Source organism: Microcebus murinus, chromosome 6, assembly GCF_040939455.1.
Source record: "Microcebus murinus isolate Inina chromosome 6, M.murinus_Inina_mat1.0, whole genome shotgun sequence".
NCBI lineage: Eukaryota > Metazoa > Chordata > Mammalia > Primates > Cheirogaleidae > Microcebus > Microcebus murinus.
The window spans coordinates 56133130-56150377 of record NC_134109.1 but is presented as its reverse complement, the minus strand read 5'-3'; the positions used below and the strand labels follow the sequence as shown (position 1 = coordinate 56150377).

The window sequence follows — 17248 nt, the reverse complement described above, 5'->3', positions numbered from 1 at the left end:
ATCATGTCTGGCTAATTTTTTGTATATATATTTTTAGTTGGCCAATTAATTTCTTTCTACTTTTAGTAGAGACGGGGTCTCGCTCAGGCTGGTTTCGAACTCCTGACCTTGAGCAATCTGCCCAGCCTGGGCCTCCCAGAGTGCTAGGATTACAGGCGTGCACCACCACGCATGGCCTTGTTTTGTGTGCTTTTTAATGTAGAGACAGGATCTTGCTGTGTTGCCCAGCCTAGTTTCAAACTCCTGGCCTCAAGCAATCCTCCTGCCTCAACCTTCCGAAGTGCTGGGGTTACAGGCTTGAGCCACTATGCCCAGCCCAGGGCAGCAGTTTTTAACCTTTTAGGGAATCTCATCTTCTTTCTGAGTATCTAATGAAAGCCATTTATCTTAAAAGGGTAAAAAAAATGCACCTATGTACAAAATTTTGCACATAGTTTCAGGTAGTTCATAGAGTTCAGATTTTAGAAGTTGCCTGTAGGCAGTGTTAACATCTTTTACATGGTGACTCTCTGGTTAAATGGCTGCTTGTATACTCCTGCTGAGACTACCAGCTGAAAGCTGAGTGATGAGTATATGGCATCTCTGTATGCTTGTGTATACATACCATTTGAAAGCTTTGTTCTGGGATAAGTGTGAAGGGAACTAATTTATCACTTGCCCAAGGCCATTTAATTCATAAAAGGTATAGCTAGGATTCAAAACCAAGTTTGTCTGACTCTAAAGCCTGTGTTCCTTTTGCTTTGCAGCTGTGCCTTTCTAGTAAGAAGGCAGGGAGGCATGTAGGTATATATTTTTCTTAATGTGAGAACTTTTGGGTACATACCCACTAATTCAAAAATAAGCCACATCAGTATCATTATGATTTGATATAATTTTGTCACAAATGGAAATGACCTAACATAATTGATTCAATAAACTATAGTCCCATCAAAATAGTAAAATAGTATGTAGCAATCATAAGTGTTCATCATGGCAAATGTAAACATTATGTAAGTAATAAAATGAAAAAATTTAAAAACACTGATGGCACCTATGTAAATATTATAAACATTTGTTTATTGATTTATCTAATCATTTGTTAAGCATATACTATATTTAATAGAGTATTTAGTGGTAACCAAAACAGAAGCAGCCTTTGCCGTAATGAAATAATAGGAAAAGGTGGATACATTGTTCCAGGACAACAGGTTTTAAACCTTTTAGCACTCTCAGGTTCATCATGAGAATCTAATGAAAGCTATTTATCCTCAGGGAGGAAAAATTCACCTATAAATGTAGAGTAATTTTCCCTTGGTCACAGGTACTTCACTGTAGTAGTAAAAAAAAAAAAAAGAATAGAAAAAAGTATATAGAATAAAAGTGAAAAAATTAAAATATATATAGAGTAATTTGCAAGGCAGTATGTACAAATAAAAGCTGTTTTGTTAAGGTGGTTATATTGGGCTGACTGCTTCTCCTAACTGGTCCTGCTTTTTCTGTCTGGCAACTTAGACTAAATCTATTCCTTCTCTAACTGGGCAGCCCTTCAAGTATATAAAGTATGTAATCATTTCTCTTTCTCTGGGATAAACGTTCTTCATTCTTATGAGCATTCTTAGTTCATTTTTTTCCATGTTGATTTCCATGTTTATCACCCTCTTTTGGACACACCCTTGCTTGTCAGTGTCCATTAAAGTGTGGTCCAAACTAAACATACCCCACATACAGTGTAACCACTTAGGCACTATGTTAGCTGGGGCTGCCATAACAGACTAGATGTCTTAACAGAAATTTGTTTTCTCACTGTCTTGAAGGCTGTAAGTCCAAGATGTCAGCAGGGTTGGTTTCTTTTGAGTCTTTTCTCCTTAGCTTACAGATGGCCACCTTCTCCCTATGTCCTTATCTGGTTTTTCTTCAGTGTGTGGGAGTCTCTAGTGTCTGTACATCCAAATTTCCTTTCATAAGGACACCGGTTAGATTGGATTAGGGCTCACTCTAATGGCCTCATTTTAATGTAATCACCTCTTTAAAAACTTATCTCCAAATACAGTCACATTCTGACGTACTGGAGGTTAGGGCTTTAAGATTTGAATTTTGGGGACACAAACAAAATTCTGCCCATAACTGGCACTCTATCTTTGAGTTGAAGTGATGGGACTATGAGGGATCCTTACTTCTTTTTATACTGTTGAGTATAAAAACAAGTACATAGAAATAAGTAAATTCATATTTTTCTTTCAGCCAAAATCTGAAGATGAAGAAGGGTGGAAAAAATTTTGTCTGGGTGAAAGATTATGTGCTGAAGGGGCAATTGGACCAGCTACAAATGAAAGTCCTGGAATCGATTATGTACAAGTAGGTGATATGGGGTAAACTAGACAAAAAGTTTCCTAATTTTGGTGCATTACTTATCCTAAGAGATCAGCAAATATATCCCATGAGCTAAGAATGATTTTTATTTGTCTTCTTTGGTTTTTTTTTTAACCACTTTGGTAGGGCGCTCACTGGCCGCGAAACCTTGCTCACAGCCAGCACTCATAGTCTGCACGATAGTTTGTGCTGTGCATTGACGGTAAATCCGTTTTGCTCTTGTGTGATGAGGAAAGCTTTAAAGCACTGAAAGCTTGTTTTATTTTACAGGCAGCTTTACTTGTAATGTAAATCAGAATAGGTAACATATACATATATGTTTTCATTACGTTATTTTTAAATGTTCACAATTTTATTTTGATAAATGAAAAATTAGAAAAGTCATATCACGGCTGTCGGCTAAAGTCTCTGCATGTTCATCTGTGGCTGTCGGCTATAGTCGACGCTTGTACGGAAGTGGTTAAGAGGCAGGGATCTCTTCTGTGTCATGATCACAATGTGATGGCTCAGTTTCCGAACAATTTACTGTGATTTATTTTAAATTGTCTTCATATCTTTAATGTTTAGCTGTGTAATAATTTTATGAATTAGATAGAATTGACTTCTTTGAAATGATGAGGCATTGGGCAAACAAGTTATTAGTAGTCAGAGGAAAAAAGGAAAACAAGACAAAATTAGAAAGGTGTTATAAAATAGTTAGTAAATTGCATAATCTGAAGATGAAATGTTGAGGATATATTTAAATTTCACATTGCTTTAATCATAAATTATGTAGTCTTTGTACTTTTGGATTCATTTACCCCTGAGTTTGCAGATGTTCCTATAGAACCCACTGTATGTAGCTGCATTACTACTCCTTCTATCATGTTATTCTGTTTTGTTCAACAGGTATTTATTATTTGCTATATAGTGCCCACATTGTGTTTTTCCCATTTAAAACTAATTTTTCCCCAAAATGAAAATAGCTCCAAGAATTACTAAGAAGACCAAGAACTACTCCTTCCCCTCCCCCCCAAAACAAAACACAGGCAAAGGGTATAAATAGACATCTCATCAAAAGGAAATAAATATGACAAGATGCCAAACCTCACTGTAATAGAAATATAACTTATAACTCTGCTGAGCTGCTATTTTTCAGATAACATATTGGCAAAGAAAGTTTTTAAGGCCAGGCAAGGTGGCTCACACCTGTAATCCTAGCACTCTGGGAGACCAAGGCAGGAGGATCAGTTAGGTCAGAAGTTTGAGAACGGCTTGAGCAAGAGCAAAACCCATCTCTACTAAAAATAGAAAAATTGGCCAGGCATGGCAGCACATGCCTGTAATCCCAGCTACATGGAATGCTGAGGCAGGAGAATTGCTTGAGCCCAGAAGTTTGAGGTTGCTATGAGGTAGGCTGAAGCCACGGCACTCCAGCCCAGGTGACAGAGCGAGACCCGGTCTCAAAAATTTTTTAAAAGTTTTTAGCCAGGCATGCAGTGCCTATAATCCGAGCTACTTGGGAGGCTGAGACAGGAGGATTGCTTCAGCCCAAGAGTTTGAGGTTGCATTATGGTTATGATTATGCCACTGTGCTCTAGCCCAGGCAGAAAAGTGAGACCCTGTCTCCAAAAAAAGAAAAAGAAAGTTTGATACACCATGTTGACAAAGCCTGAGAAAAGAGCCACTCTTACACATGGTATAGGAAAGCTAATTTGGCACTCTTTCTTATTCAACCTTTTGTTCTTTTTCTTTTGATCATATCCTTAATATATGCCACATTTTGAAAATATTTTTTAATTTAGTAAAGAATTAAAATGTATTAACTTATTATCACAGAATATACCCAAGTAAGATACACCATGTTAAAAAAAAAAACAAAACCCTAAGGAAGCAAGAGTTTAATGCATATCCTCCTAAGTTTCTCATAAGTCAGTGGTGTTTCATAAGTAGGACTCCCAGGATCAAACTCCAAAGTAGACATTTTTAATTTATTTCTATTTTTGGTAGAGACGGGGTCTCGCTCAGGCTGGTTTCGAACTCCGGACCTTGAGCAATCCGCCCGCCTCGGCCTCCCAAAGTGCTAGGATTACAGGCGTGAGCCACCGCGCCCAGCCTCAAAGTAGACACTTTTAAATCAATTCGAATTATGTTTGAAAAATATCGTTCTAATTTGAGTGCTCTTAATTCTTTTTTATTCAAGACAAAGTCTTGGTCTGTTGCCCCAGCTAGAGTGCAGTGGCATCATAATAGCTCACTGCAACCTTAAACTCCCGGGCTCAAGTAATCCTCCTGCCTCAGCCTCCTGAGTAGCTAGGACTACAGCGAGTGCCACCACGCCCAGCTAATTTTTCTATTTTTTTGGTAGAGATGGCATCTTGCTCTTGCTCAAGCTGGTCTCAAATTCCTGAGCTCAAGTGATTCTCCCACCTCAGCCTCCCAGAGTGCTAGAATTACAGGCATGAGCCACTGCCCCCAGCCCTAATTCTTAAAAATGTTAGATTTAGCTGTAAATTTTGAAATGGTGTATATAACATATTAATGCCATCTAGTCAATATATTATAGTATTATTGAATGTGTTTGATAAGTTAACTAGTTCAAGTAGTATCATTTCTTAAAATTTCATACTTTTGACATTTTAGTTGCTAAAATCATACGTTATTTTAAAATTTCTATATTCAAATTTCAAGACATTATTTTCTTCAGCATTACCAACATAATCATTCCTGAAATGTCTTGTTAGAATGGACAATGGAAGAATTTTCTTTTATTTATTCTTTGTTACTAAACAACAGTGTGGTAGGAAATTCACCTGTTTGATAAAAAAGAAGTCCCTCCTTATAATCATTTACTAAATTTCAGTCTTATTTTTTCTTTCAGATTGGTTTTCCTCCCTTGCTTAGTATTGTTAGCAGAATGAATCAGGTAAAATTCATCTAATAATAAGATACATGCATTCTTTTGTTTGCAATGTATGTGAAAGTATTTAAATACATTTACTGAATACTTAGAGTATGCAAGACTCTTGCTCAGGCTGGTTTCGAACTCCTGACCTTGAGCTATCTTCCTGCCTCGGCCTCCGAGAGTGCTAGGATTATAGCCGTGAGCCACCACGTCCGGCCAGAGCTCATATTCTTAATCATGTTACTAGAGTATTAAATTATGTACATTTCAGTTATAAGTCTTAGATTCTGGAGTTTGAACTAAATATAGGTACTTCTCAACTGACATTGGTTTCACTTAGGATTTTTAAACTTCATGAGGTTTTTATTGGGATGTAACCTCATCATAGGTTGAGGAATATCTATACTAAGGTTAGAATGCCATTTCTAGTTCTAGTTGTCCTACATATTTCACTAAAATTGAAATACATAATTTCTTAGATCAAAGGGAAAATTACGGAGTTTGGTTCTTCTAGGAGTTCTTCTAGGAGTAGGGACTCTTCATTATCCATTTCAAAAGCAAAAAAAACTTTGTTCTTTTGGAAAGAGACTTAAAAATTTTAAAAATAAAAAACTTTGATTTGCCTTCATATAGCATTGGATAGTTTAGAAGATAATATTTTTTTTGAGACTAATACTCTGTTGGAAATAATATACAGGCTGACAGTTTTACTTAATCATTTGCATTAAGATACTGTAGCAATCACACTAAATTCCATCAGTGTGATTTTCTTTTTTTGTAAGCATCCAACCATATATGAATAAACCAGAGAATATTTTCAAAACTTTGATAAATCCTATCTCTATAACTTCAAAACAGATCTTTCTCTAGCTAATTTTTTCTTTAGATTCATACTTTGGTTTAATTTGAATTGGGAAGTGAACTGAAGGTTTTTATGCAAATACTCCTTTTTTAAACTGCATGTGAAGTTTTTTAAGTGTTTATAAACTAAATACTAGGATTTAAACCAAGGCATGAATTGATATTTGAAAGTATAAAAATATTTGTTTTAGGCCGGGCGCGGTGGCTCACGCCTGTAATCCTAGCTCTCTGGGAGGCCGAGGCGGGCGGATTGCTCGAGGTCAGGAGTTCGAAACCAGCCTGAGCAAGAGCGAGACCCTGTCTCTACTATAAATAGAAAGAAACTAATTGGCCAACTAATATATATAGAAAAAATTAGCCAGGCATGGTGGCTCATGCCTGTAGTCCCAGCTACTTGGGAGGCTGAGACAGAAGGATTGCTTGAGCCCAGGAGTTTGAGGTTGCTGTGAGCTAGGCTGACGCCATGGCACTCACTCTAGCCTGGGCAACAAAGCAAGACTCTGTCTCAAAAAAAAAAAATTTTTTGTTTTAAAAACCTCTTCTCATTGAGTGAGCTGTCCAATCAAATTACTAATTAGAGTTACAGTTTTCTTTGTCAGTCTAGAGAATAGGCTATTTTAAACATTAGAGTTATTTTCTAAATAAACTTAATGAAACTTATGTTGGACTCATGTTTTATTACTAATACAACTCTTCCCTGCCCTCCTCCTTTCTTTTAGGCAACAGTAACTAGTGTCTTGGAATATCTGAGCAATTGGTTTGGAGAAAGAGACTTTACTCCAGAATTGGTAGTATATTGCATCTTTTTATTTTCATAACGCAGGCAAAATTCTATATATAGTCTGCTCCACATAAAGACATTTTGTCAATGTTGGGCTACATACACAACAGTGGTCCCATAAAATTATAATAGTGTATTTTTACTGTACCTTTTCTATGTTTAGATGTGTTTAGATACACAAATACTTACCATTGTGTTATGATTGCCTACGGTATTCAGTACAGTATTGTGCTGTACAGGTTTTGTAGCCTAGGAGCAATCAGCTATACCATATAGCCTAGCCATATAATAGGCTGTACTACCTACATTTGTGTAAGTACACTCTGTTGTGTTTGCACAAAGACAAAATCACCTACAGATGCATTTCTCAGAACAGAACATATGCCCTTTGTTAAGCAACTCATCACTGGACTTATATGAGTTGTGACTCTATACTACTTGTATAATATGTATGTATACATATATGTATAACTATATGTATAATCCAAACTATACTTACTTGTAGTGAAATAAGAAAAATACACCAGAATGTAAATCAACATACTACTGCTTTCATTGAGAAAGTTTTGCTTTCAGAAAAAAATGTCAGTAAAAGAGTTGATTTATATACTGATACAAGCGCTTACCTTGTAGACTAGTAACAAACAGATCACACAGACTGGCAGCCACTCTGCAAACCCCACTTTGAAAAGTTTGAGGCCTGGTGCGGTGGCTCACGCCTGTAATCCTAGCACTCTGAGAGGCTGAGGCGGGTGGATCACTGAAGGTTAGGAGTTTGTAACCAGCCTGAGCAAGAACGAGACCCCATCTCTACTAAAAATAGAAATAAATTAATTGGTCAACTAAAAATATATACAAAAAATTAGCCGGGCATGGTGGTACATGCCTGTAATCCCAGCTACTTGGAAGGCTGAGGCAGGAGGATCGCTTGAGCTCAGGAGTTGGAGGTTGCTGTGAGCTAGGCTGACGCCACAGCATTCTAGCCCGGGCAACAGAGTGAGACTCTGTCTCAAAAAAAAAAAGAAAAGTTTAAATGCATTTTTTTAAAGAGATATGGCCTCGCTTTGTTGCCAGGGCTGACCTTACTGTTGAGTGCAAGCAATCTTTCCACCTTACCATCCTGAATAGCTGGGACTATAGGCACAAAACAATGTCAGAGGCTGGGTACAGTGGCTCACACCTGTAATCCTAGCACTCTGGGAGGCCAAGGCGGGAGGATCGCTCAAGGTCAGGAGTTCGAAACCAGCCTGAGCAAGAGCAAGACCTCGTCTCTACTAAAAATAGAAAGAAATTTATTGGCCAACTAAAAAAAAAAAAAAAAATATAGGCTGGGCGCGGTGGCTCACGCCTGTAATCCTAGCACTCTGGGAGGCCGAGGCGGGCGGATTGCTCGAGGTCGGGAGTTCGAAACCAGCCTGAGCGAGACCCCGTCTCTACTAAAAATAGAAAGAAATTAATTGACCAACTAAAAGTATATATACAAAAAATTAGCCGGGCATGGTGGTGCATGCCTGTAGTCCCAGCTACTTGGGAGGCTGAGGCAGGAGGATCGCTTGAGCCCAGGAGTTTGAGGTTGCTGTGAGCTAGGCTGATGCCACGGCACTCACTCTAGCCTGGGCAACAAAAGTGAGACTCTGTCTCAAAAAAAAAAAAAAAAAAAAAAAAAAAAAAAAAAAAAAAATATATATATATATATATATATATATATATATATATATATATATATAATTAGCCAGGCATGGTGGCGCATGCCTGTAGTCCCAGCTACTCCAGAGGCTGAGGCAGGAGGATTGCTTGAGCCCAGGAGTTTGAGGTTGCTGTGAGCTAGGCAGATGCCACGGCACTCTACCCTGGGCAACACAGTGAGACTCTATCTCAAAAAAAAAATAAAATAAATCTCTACTATATACCATACCATGTACTTTTTTTTTAAACCACATACTTTTTATAGGGAAAAAATTTATGTATAAAATTACTGTTTTAGGCCGGGCGCGGTGGCTCACGCCTGTAATCCTAGCTCTCTGGGAGGCCGAGGCGGGCGGATTGCTCAAGGTCAGGAGTTCAAAACCAGCCTGAGCAAGAGCGAGACCCCGTCTCTACTATAAATAGAAAGAAACTAATTGGCCAACTGATATATATATAAAAAATTAGCCGGGCATGGTGGCTCATGCCTGTAGTCCCAGCTACTCGGGAGGCTGAGACAGAAGGATCGCTTGAGCCCAGGAGTTTGAGGTTGCTGTGAGCTAGGCTGACGCCACGGCACTCACTCTAGCCTGGGCAACAAATCGAGACTCTGTCTCAAAAAAAAAAAAAAAAAAAAAAAAAAAAAATTACTGTTTCTTGCCGGGCGTGGTGGCTCACACCTGTAATCCTAGCACTCTGGGAGGCCGAGGTGGGCCGATTGCTCAAGGTCAGGAGTTCGAAACCAGCCTGAACAACACCAAGACCCCATCTCTACTAAAAATAGAAAGAAATTAATTGGCCAACTAAAAATATATAGAAAAAATTAGCCAGGCATGGTGGTGCATGCCTGTAGTCCCAGCTACTTGGGAGGCTGAGGGAGGAGGACTGCTTGAGCCCAGGAGTTTGAGGTTGCTGTGAGGTAGGCTGACGTCACGGCACTCTAGCCTGGGCAACAGAGTGAGACTCTGTCTCAAAAAAAAAAGGTAAAATTACTGTCTCTGATTCGTTAAGTGATCACTCATGTCTTTTACATAATTGTAATGAATGTGTGTATATATATATTTTTAGCTCACATTTCATACATATATTTCTATATGGTATAATTTACATAGTTGCCATTATCTTACTGTCTCTTAATTTACTTTGATTCTATCATTATTAACCATTTGGGTTCTTCTTCATGTTTTGCATTTCTCAGTAAATTATAAACATTTACACTAATTTTTTATTAAGTAGAAAAATTAGACAGGTGTGGTGGCGCCATCACACCCAGGGACATTTTTAAAAGTAAGTTAAATTTATGGCTCAGTATTGTCTAATTATGACTTTTAAACATTTTATTTAGGGAAGATGGCTTTATGCTTTGTTGGCTTGTCTTGAAAAACCTTTATTACCTGAGGCTCATTCACTGATTCGGCAGCTTGCAAGAAGGTGCTCTGAAGTGAGGCTCTTAGTGGTAAGTTGCAACTTAACTATTTAAAATTGAAAGCACTCACCTATTTATATGATGGTAAAAAAGGATTCCAATGAAATAGGAGAACACATGGATTATTTTATTAGTTGGGATTAGATTTGGCCACATAACAGAAAAGCCCACAATAATACTAGCTTAAATAAAATGGAAATGTTTTCCTCAGATAAAGGAAGCCTGAAGGTAGTCAGATTAGATCTAAGGTGACAGTAAGGCAGACCTTTGAATTCTACCCCATGTGATTTTTATCCTCAGGATCACCTCATGATCCAAGATGGCTGGTGGAGCTTCAGCCATTTATATTTCATTACAGGCAGCTAGAAAGAAGAAGACAAAAAGGCCATCTCCTTTAAATTGCCTTCTTAAAGGTTCCACAAGCATATCTTCTTACATAGCTTTGGGCAGAATTGAGTCATATGGCCATAAGAGACTGCGAGAAATGTTTCTTTTTGGCTGGGTGGCCATGTGCCTGGCTAAAAATGAGCTTTTGTCGCTAAATATTATTATAATAGTAGTGGGGGGAGACAAGCTAGAGTAATCAACTAGCAGTCTCTGGCACAGTGATTGTTTTGAATTTCTCCATTTGGACCCTTCCTCTCACTCATGTCTGCAACATTACTATATAAATTAAGCTGATACAAAGTTAAACCCAGTTCTGATTTTTTTTCTTTCCTCCCTCCTTTCCCCTCCCTAAAATGTATACTTGTTCTCCATTGACCATTCTAAATTATTTTCATTCATCTTGCATGATGTGGCCCAGGCTAACTTTTATATGGCTTGTGCTCCAAACAAAATGTACTTTCTGTTTACTAAATATCCCCGGTCCTTAGTTCTTAGACTTTATTCCCTCTACAGAAGTGCCTTTTCACTCTCTTCCAGTCTGCATCTAAATATTTTTCACTGTATGGCTTGTATATTCCACCACTTGCTGTGCTACATACTTCCCCTCACCCTAACAACTAAAAAGACTCTACATCCTGTTTTTCCAGCATACTTGTATCCTTTTCATGGCACTTAATACATTATTCCTTTCATGGAAGTTAGTGTATCAGTATTTCATCTTCTGTGCTATTGGCAGATAATTTTTTATTCAGCTTTGTTCAATGTAGTGCTTGGCACATGGAAGAATTAAATAAATGTGTCCCAAGTTTGAATTAATATATGACATTTTTGATATAATATTACTCAATAGGTTATTGTGACTATTCCTTGAAATCTATAAAAATAAGTTTTTATTTATAAAATAAGACTGCCTTCCATGTCTGTTAGGCCTGTCATTTTAACAAATATTTAAAGTGGACTTCCTAAAATGTATAATTCAGAAATTGCCGTCATCATAATTCAGAACTCTGATCTGGAATATTTCTGGTATGTCTTATCCTGAAGCCAAGATTTCACTTTCTTGATTGTAAGTTGCATAAAATATATAATTTTTTTCATTGGTCTCCCATTAGGACATAGGCTGTTTATTATTCCTCTGATAGGAACCAGGAAAACATTTCTCCCATGTTATCATCTTTAGAGCCCTCAACTCTTTCTTTTCCCTATTGAGAATCTTTCTTTACAAGATGCTCTTAATTTTTCTCAAGGAATTATTAACTCTACAGTTTTCTCCTTTTCGAAGGTTCCTAATTCCATGTGATGATTACTATCATCTACCACAATTTTCATGTTTTACATCTGAGAAGGAAATTTATTTAAAAAATAATAGGGAGGAACAAACTGTATTTAAAATTTTTCTTTCTTTTGTTTTTTAGGATAGCAAAGATGATGAGAGGGTTCCTGCTTTGAATTTATTGATCTGCTTGGTTAGCAGGTATAGTTAAGTAATCCTTAACTTCTTCCTTACTTGATTATCAGTGAGAGTAGAACATATTTAATTTTATTGCATTTATATTCTTTTAATTGCCTATGTCCTTTGTTTGTTTTTAGTTGGGACATATTTTTATTTAGTACATGTTTGATTTTATTTCTTATATTGAAATTCTACCTGGAATTTATTTGTAAACTTTTTTACATTCTAAATTCTAAATAAAACACATTATTTTAGATCTCTCCCTGGACATATTTTTGTTCTGTTGATCAGGATTTTTATCCCAATGCCCAATGTACTTTTGTAAAGCTTTATAGCAGGCCAGGTGCAGTGGCTCACACCTGTTGTAATCCTAGCACTCTGAGAGGCCACGGCAGGAGGATTGCTTGAGCACAGGAGTTCAAGACTAGCCTGAGCAAAAGTGAGACTCTCGTCTCTACTAAAAAAAACAACAAAAAAGTACTAGAAATATTAGCTGGGCATCTTGGCATATACCCAGCTACTTGGGAGGCTGAGGCAAGAAGTTCCCTTAAGGCCAGGAGTTTGAGGTTGCAGTGAGCTACAGTGATGCCACTGTACCCTAGCTGGGGTGATAGAATAAGACTCTGTCTCAAAAAAAAAGTGCTTTAAAGTATTTTTAAATATTTGGAAGGCAAGTAATCCTGTGTCCATTCTTCCTTCCCCCAAACAAGATACTTTTTTGGAATACACACGTTCAACATCTAGTTTCTTGATATACAATAATTATGCTGCTAATGATGATTAACTCTTACTAGGCAATTTGTGCCAAGCATTTTTCTTAGTGCTTCATAATAGGAACTCATTTAATCCTCATAAGGTGGGTAGTATAATCAGTCTAGGTAAGGAAACCATGGCAGAGAGAAGTTAAATAATATTCCTACCATCGCAGAGCTAGTAAATGCTAGAGGTAGGATTCAGACTCAGGCAGCTTCCCTCCAGAGCTAAGCCCCTAACTATGTTGATCATAAATGAAGGTTAATACGTTACTCCTCTGCTGGTAGTAAGGATTAAATGAAAGGATACAACATTGCCCTAGGTGCTTTATGTCCAGTATCTCTGATCCTTACAACAGCTCAGAGTTGTTTGTTTGTTTGTTTGTTTGTTTGTTTTTCACTTTTACAGGTCATAACACAGGTTCAGAAAGGTTATGTAATTGATGGTTCAGTAATCAATAAAACCAGCAACTTAAACAGAGCTTCTGACTGCCAATCTACTGAGGTTTTACAGTACTCTGCAATTATGAAAGAAGAAATATTCAAGTATATTGGTCATTTTTTTCCTTCAAAAAGTTATATAAAAATAGAAAAAGCTCTAGATTACACAAAGACTTACAGAAGATTTTAAAGTATAGAAAAAAGCATAGGGGCTGAGTGCATGGGCTCACACCTGTAATCCTAGCACTCCGGGAGACGACAGCGGGAGGACTGCTTGAGTTCAGGAGTTAGAGACCAGGCTGAGCAAAAACAAGACCCATTTCTACTAAAAAAAAAAGAAAGAAAGAAAGAAAAATTAGCTGGGTGCAGGGGTGCATACCTGTAGTCCCAACTAATCAGGAGGCTGAGGCAGGAGGACCACTTGAGCCCAGGAGTTTGAGGTTGCAGTGAGTTATGATGATGCCACTGCACCACTGTAGCCGGAATGATAGAGCAAGACTCTGTCTCAAAAAGAAAAATGTTAAAAAAAAAAAAAGAAGAATAAAAACCATAGGTCTTGAATCTCTTTGCAATAGCATCTTCAGCATAAGTAAACCTCTTGTTTTTTTGTTGTTGGTTTTTTCATTTTGGTACCTTTAAGTCAATAGCTGCTAATTCAGAGAAATAACCTACTCAAATGAATGGAATCCTTTTTATCCAGGGTCAAATAGTTACATATGTAGCCACCTTAATTATTTTGCCAATGACAATTATCTTTAATTCTCCCTACCAACAACCTGGATTTTCTTCTTTGCCATTTATTTGTTGAAAAAACTGAGTCATTTGTCTTGTAAAATTGTCTTCCCCTGTTCTGGACTAACTATGTCTTCATGGTGATATTTAATGTGTTCACTTATCCCCCATATTTTCTGTAAACTGGTAGATCTAAAGGCCTGATTATATGGAGTGTTTTTTGTTTGTTTGACAAGACTCCGTGGGTGCTGCTGTGTCACATCAGGAGGTACATAATGTCTAGTTGTTCTACTTTTAGTGGTCAAAAAGTTGATCATTGGATTCAGGTAAAGTTCATATCTACTAACCGTTGGTTTGGGCAGCCATTGATGACTGTTGCTTAGGTCCATTATTTCACTAGAGGTTCAGAAATGCTGGGTTTTCTGTCATTCCCTATTCATGTATTAGCTAGAATTTTTTCTATAAAAAGTAACTTACCTTCAACAATTTCGTTACCCTGAAATATATAGTTTATACAAAACAGGCCAGGTGCAGTGGCTCAGACTTGTAATTCTAGCATTCTGGGAGGATTCCTTGAGCTCAAGAGTTCAAGACCAGAGCAAGAACCCATCTCTACTAAAAATAGAAAACATTAGCCAGGCATTGTGGCACATGTGTGAAGTCCCAGCTACTCAGGAGGCTGAGGCAGGAGGATTGTTTGAGCTCAGGAGTTTGAGTTTGAGGTTTCAGTGAGCTATGATGACGCCACTGTACTCTAGCTGGGGTGACAGAGCAAGAGACCCTGTCTCAAAAAAAGTAAATCAAACAACAAAAAGAAAAAACCCGCAGGATACACAATAGATTCTTTGCCTTCATTTACTAAGTTTTGAAATAGTGAGGGGTGAGGGGTACTGTGGCAATTTTCAACGATGACCATTAAGGTTGTTTCTAATTGGATTATCATTTTCAATTTAGCAATTTTTTTTTTTTTTTTTTTTTTTGAGACAGGGTCTCATTCTGTCACCCAGGCTAGAGTACAGTGGCGTCATCATAGCTCACTGCAACCTCAAACTCCTCGGCTAAGTGATCCTCCTGCCTCGGGCTCAGTAGTTGGGACTACTGGCATGTGCCACCACATCTGGCTAATTTTTCTGTTTTTTGTAGAGTGGAGTCTAACTCTTGTTCAGGCTGGTCATGAACTCCTGGCCTCAAGCAATCCTGCTGCCTTGGTCTCCCAAAGAGTAAGATTAGAGGCATAAGCCACCACACATGGCCTTGAATTTAGGAATTTTGACATTTGATATAGTTCAATCCATTGGAGTCATTATTATTCTTGGTGCTCAAATTATTCCATTTTTGGCCAGTGGGACCACTTGAGGTCAGTTTCTGTGTCCTTTGACACAATTTTTAGTGGGCTTGAGACAGAGACATGCCATGTTGCCCAGGCTCATCACAAACTCCTGGGCTCAAGTGATTCTCCCGCCTCAGCCCCCCAGGTAGCTGGAATTACAGGGATTTGCCACCACACCTAGCTAGACCTTTAGTAGACTTTTATAGGTTTCTTAGTTTCTGGTGTGCCAAGATGATTCAAATGTATTTTGGACACTTCTGTCTTCAGATAGAAAATTAGTCTTTTCTTCCAGGAGTGCTGGTTCCTTTTTTTATTTTTTATTTTTATTTTTTTTTTGAGACAAGAGTCTCGCTTTGTTGCCCAGGCTAGAGTGAGTGCCGTGTCGTCAGCCTAGCTCACAGCAACCTCAAACTCCTGGGTTCAAGGGATCCTCCTGCCTCAGCCTCCCTAGTAGGTGGGACTACAGACATGCACCACCATGTCTGGCTAATTTTTTCTATATATATTAATTTCTTTCTATTTATAGTAAAGAAAGGGTCTCGCTCTTGCTCAGGCTGGTTTCGAACTCCTGACCTCAAGCAATCCTCCTGCCTCGGCCTCCCAGAGTGCTAGGATTACAGGCGTGAGCCATGGCACCCGGCCTGGTTCCTTTTATTAAAGTAGAATATGGTATTTAGAGACCACAAGTTGTACACAAAGAAAGCTAGTTGTTAAGTTGGTCCTAGCTTTTAGGCCTTTTGTTAACAGAGCTAGGAAGTGTATTTTTTAGAAAGAGAAAAATAAAATCCTGAGTTCAAATTGGTATTTTAATTCTAATTTAAGATAACATGATTTTTCTGTTAATGTTGTATTTATTTTTTCCTGTGCTACAAATTCTGGCTTTTGACATTAACAGAATTATTGGCTATATCCTACAATATGCACATAATAGTTATAGAATAATAATAGTAATGTTACTGACAGATAACTATTGAAATAAGTTTAAGAATTCCTTGCAGGTTTTTTTGGTCATGATATATCTCACCCGGGACACATAGTCAGAATACAGTGTTTAAGGTCACTTCAAGTTATTCTCTGTGTGGTTATGGCACCAACTGGATACATTGTAAGATTCATTTGGTAGAATTTGATAAGTGGTTTTCCTTTTTATTTAATCTTGTTTTATAATTACATAAAATAGTTATGTTGTTCCAAAATCAAAATTATAATTCAAGGTACATTTGGAATATTTTTGGCATTCACCTTTATCCTCATTAGCGTCTTTTATCCCTTCTCTTATAGTTAACATTTATTATTTTTTGTTAATCCTTTCATTGTTTCTTTTTAAACGTATAAGCAAGTATGTATAAATATATTTGCGATCCTACACACACTCACTAAACAATCTGTTCTTTACCTTTTTTTCACTTAATAAATCTTAGAAATCATACTGTAGCTGTATAGACATCTTCCTCATTCTTTTTTTGTAACTTCATAATCTTCCACCGTACAGATGTACTATAGTTTACTTAACCAGTCCTCTTATTGATGGACATTCGGTTTATTTGCAGTCTTTTGCAGGCCGTGCTTTAATTAATATCTTTATGCATAAATTCTTTTACTAGGTATTTTGACCAGCGTGATTTAGCTGATGAGCCATCTTGATGTAGCTGATCTCACAGGGATAGAAGATATTTCTGATGAAAGCAGCCTAAGTCTGAAGAAATGCAATGCCAATTCAAGTACAGATTGTATCACATCTTCAAAATTATATGAAGGGTCCTCATCTTAGCCTGTGCAACTCAAGTTGATATTCAGAATATAATTGTATTAATTTGAATGTCTGAAATATCCATGGAAAATCACATCCAGTGTTTGATGAATAATTTGAACAGTTTTCTGCAATCACATGCATTTAAAACAAATCGAGTGCCATTTATTGGTGAAGCAGTCAGCATAGAAACTGTATGATGGAATTTTACAGAGGTCCTTGGTGCTGTTTTATTGTTTATTTACATATATGTATAAAATTTTATTGAAAATGTGTTTTGGTTACTAAAATTTTGACTTTTGAACAAAACAAAAGATGATGGATGTCCTTAGTATTAGAATTAATATAACATAGGTTAAACAGCTAATGTGTTCAGAGTCAGCAATAAAATTAATCTGATATTTCCCCTTTAAGCTCAA

At 37.3% G+C, this 17248-nt stretch overlaps 1 protein-coding gene across 7 annotated transcripts in view; it reads left to right on the top strand.

The window, feature by feature from the left end:
- GEMIN2 (gem nuclear organelle associated protein 2) overlaps positions 1-17248 on the top strand; it is a 22020-nt gene extending 4772 nt beyond the window's left edge. For 2 of the 7 annotated variants that reach the window (XM_012767062.3, XM_012767060.3), the window contains 6 exons: positions 2221-2334; positions 5210-5254; positions 6814-6882; positions 9904-10014; positions 11787-11845; positions 16684-17248. In XM_012767062.3, coding sequence (XP_012622516.2) covers positions 2221-2334; positions 5210-5254; positions 6814-6882; positions 9904-10014; positions 11787-11845; positions 16684-16723 — 438 coding nt within the window. In that variant the 3' untranslated portion in view covers positions 16724-17248. The remainder of the gene's footprint in view (positions 1-2220; positions 2335-5209; positions 5255-6813; positions 6883-9903; positions 10015-11786; positions 11846-16683) is intronic. The other 5 variants (XM_012767061.3, XM_076004078.1, XM_076004079.1 and 2 more) reach the window with 5 other exon arrangements.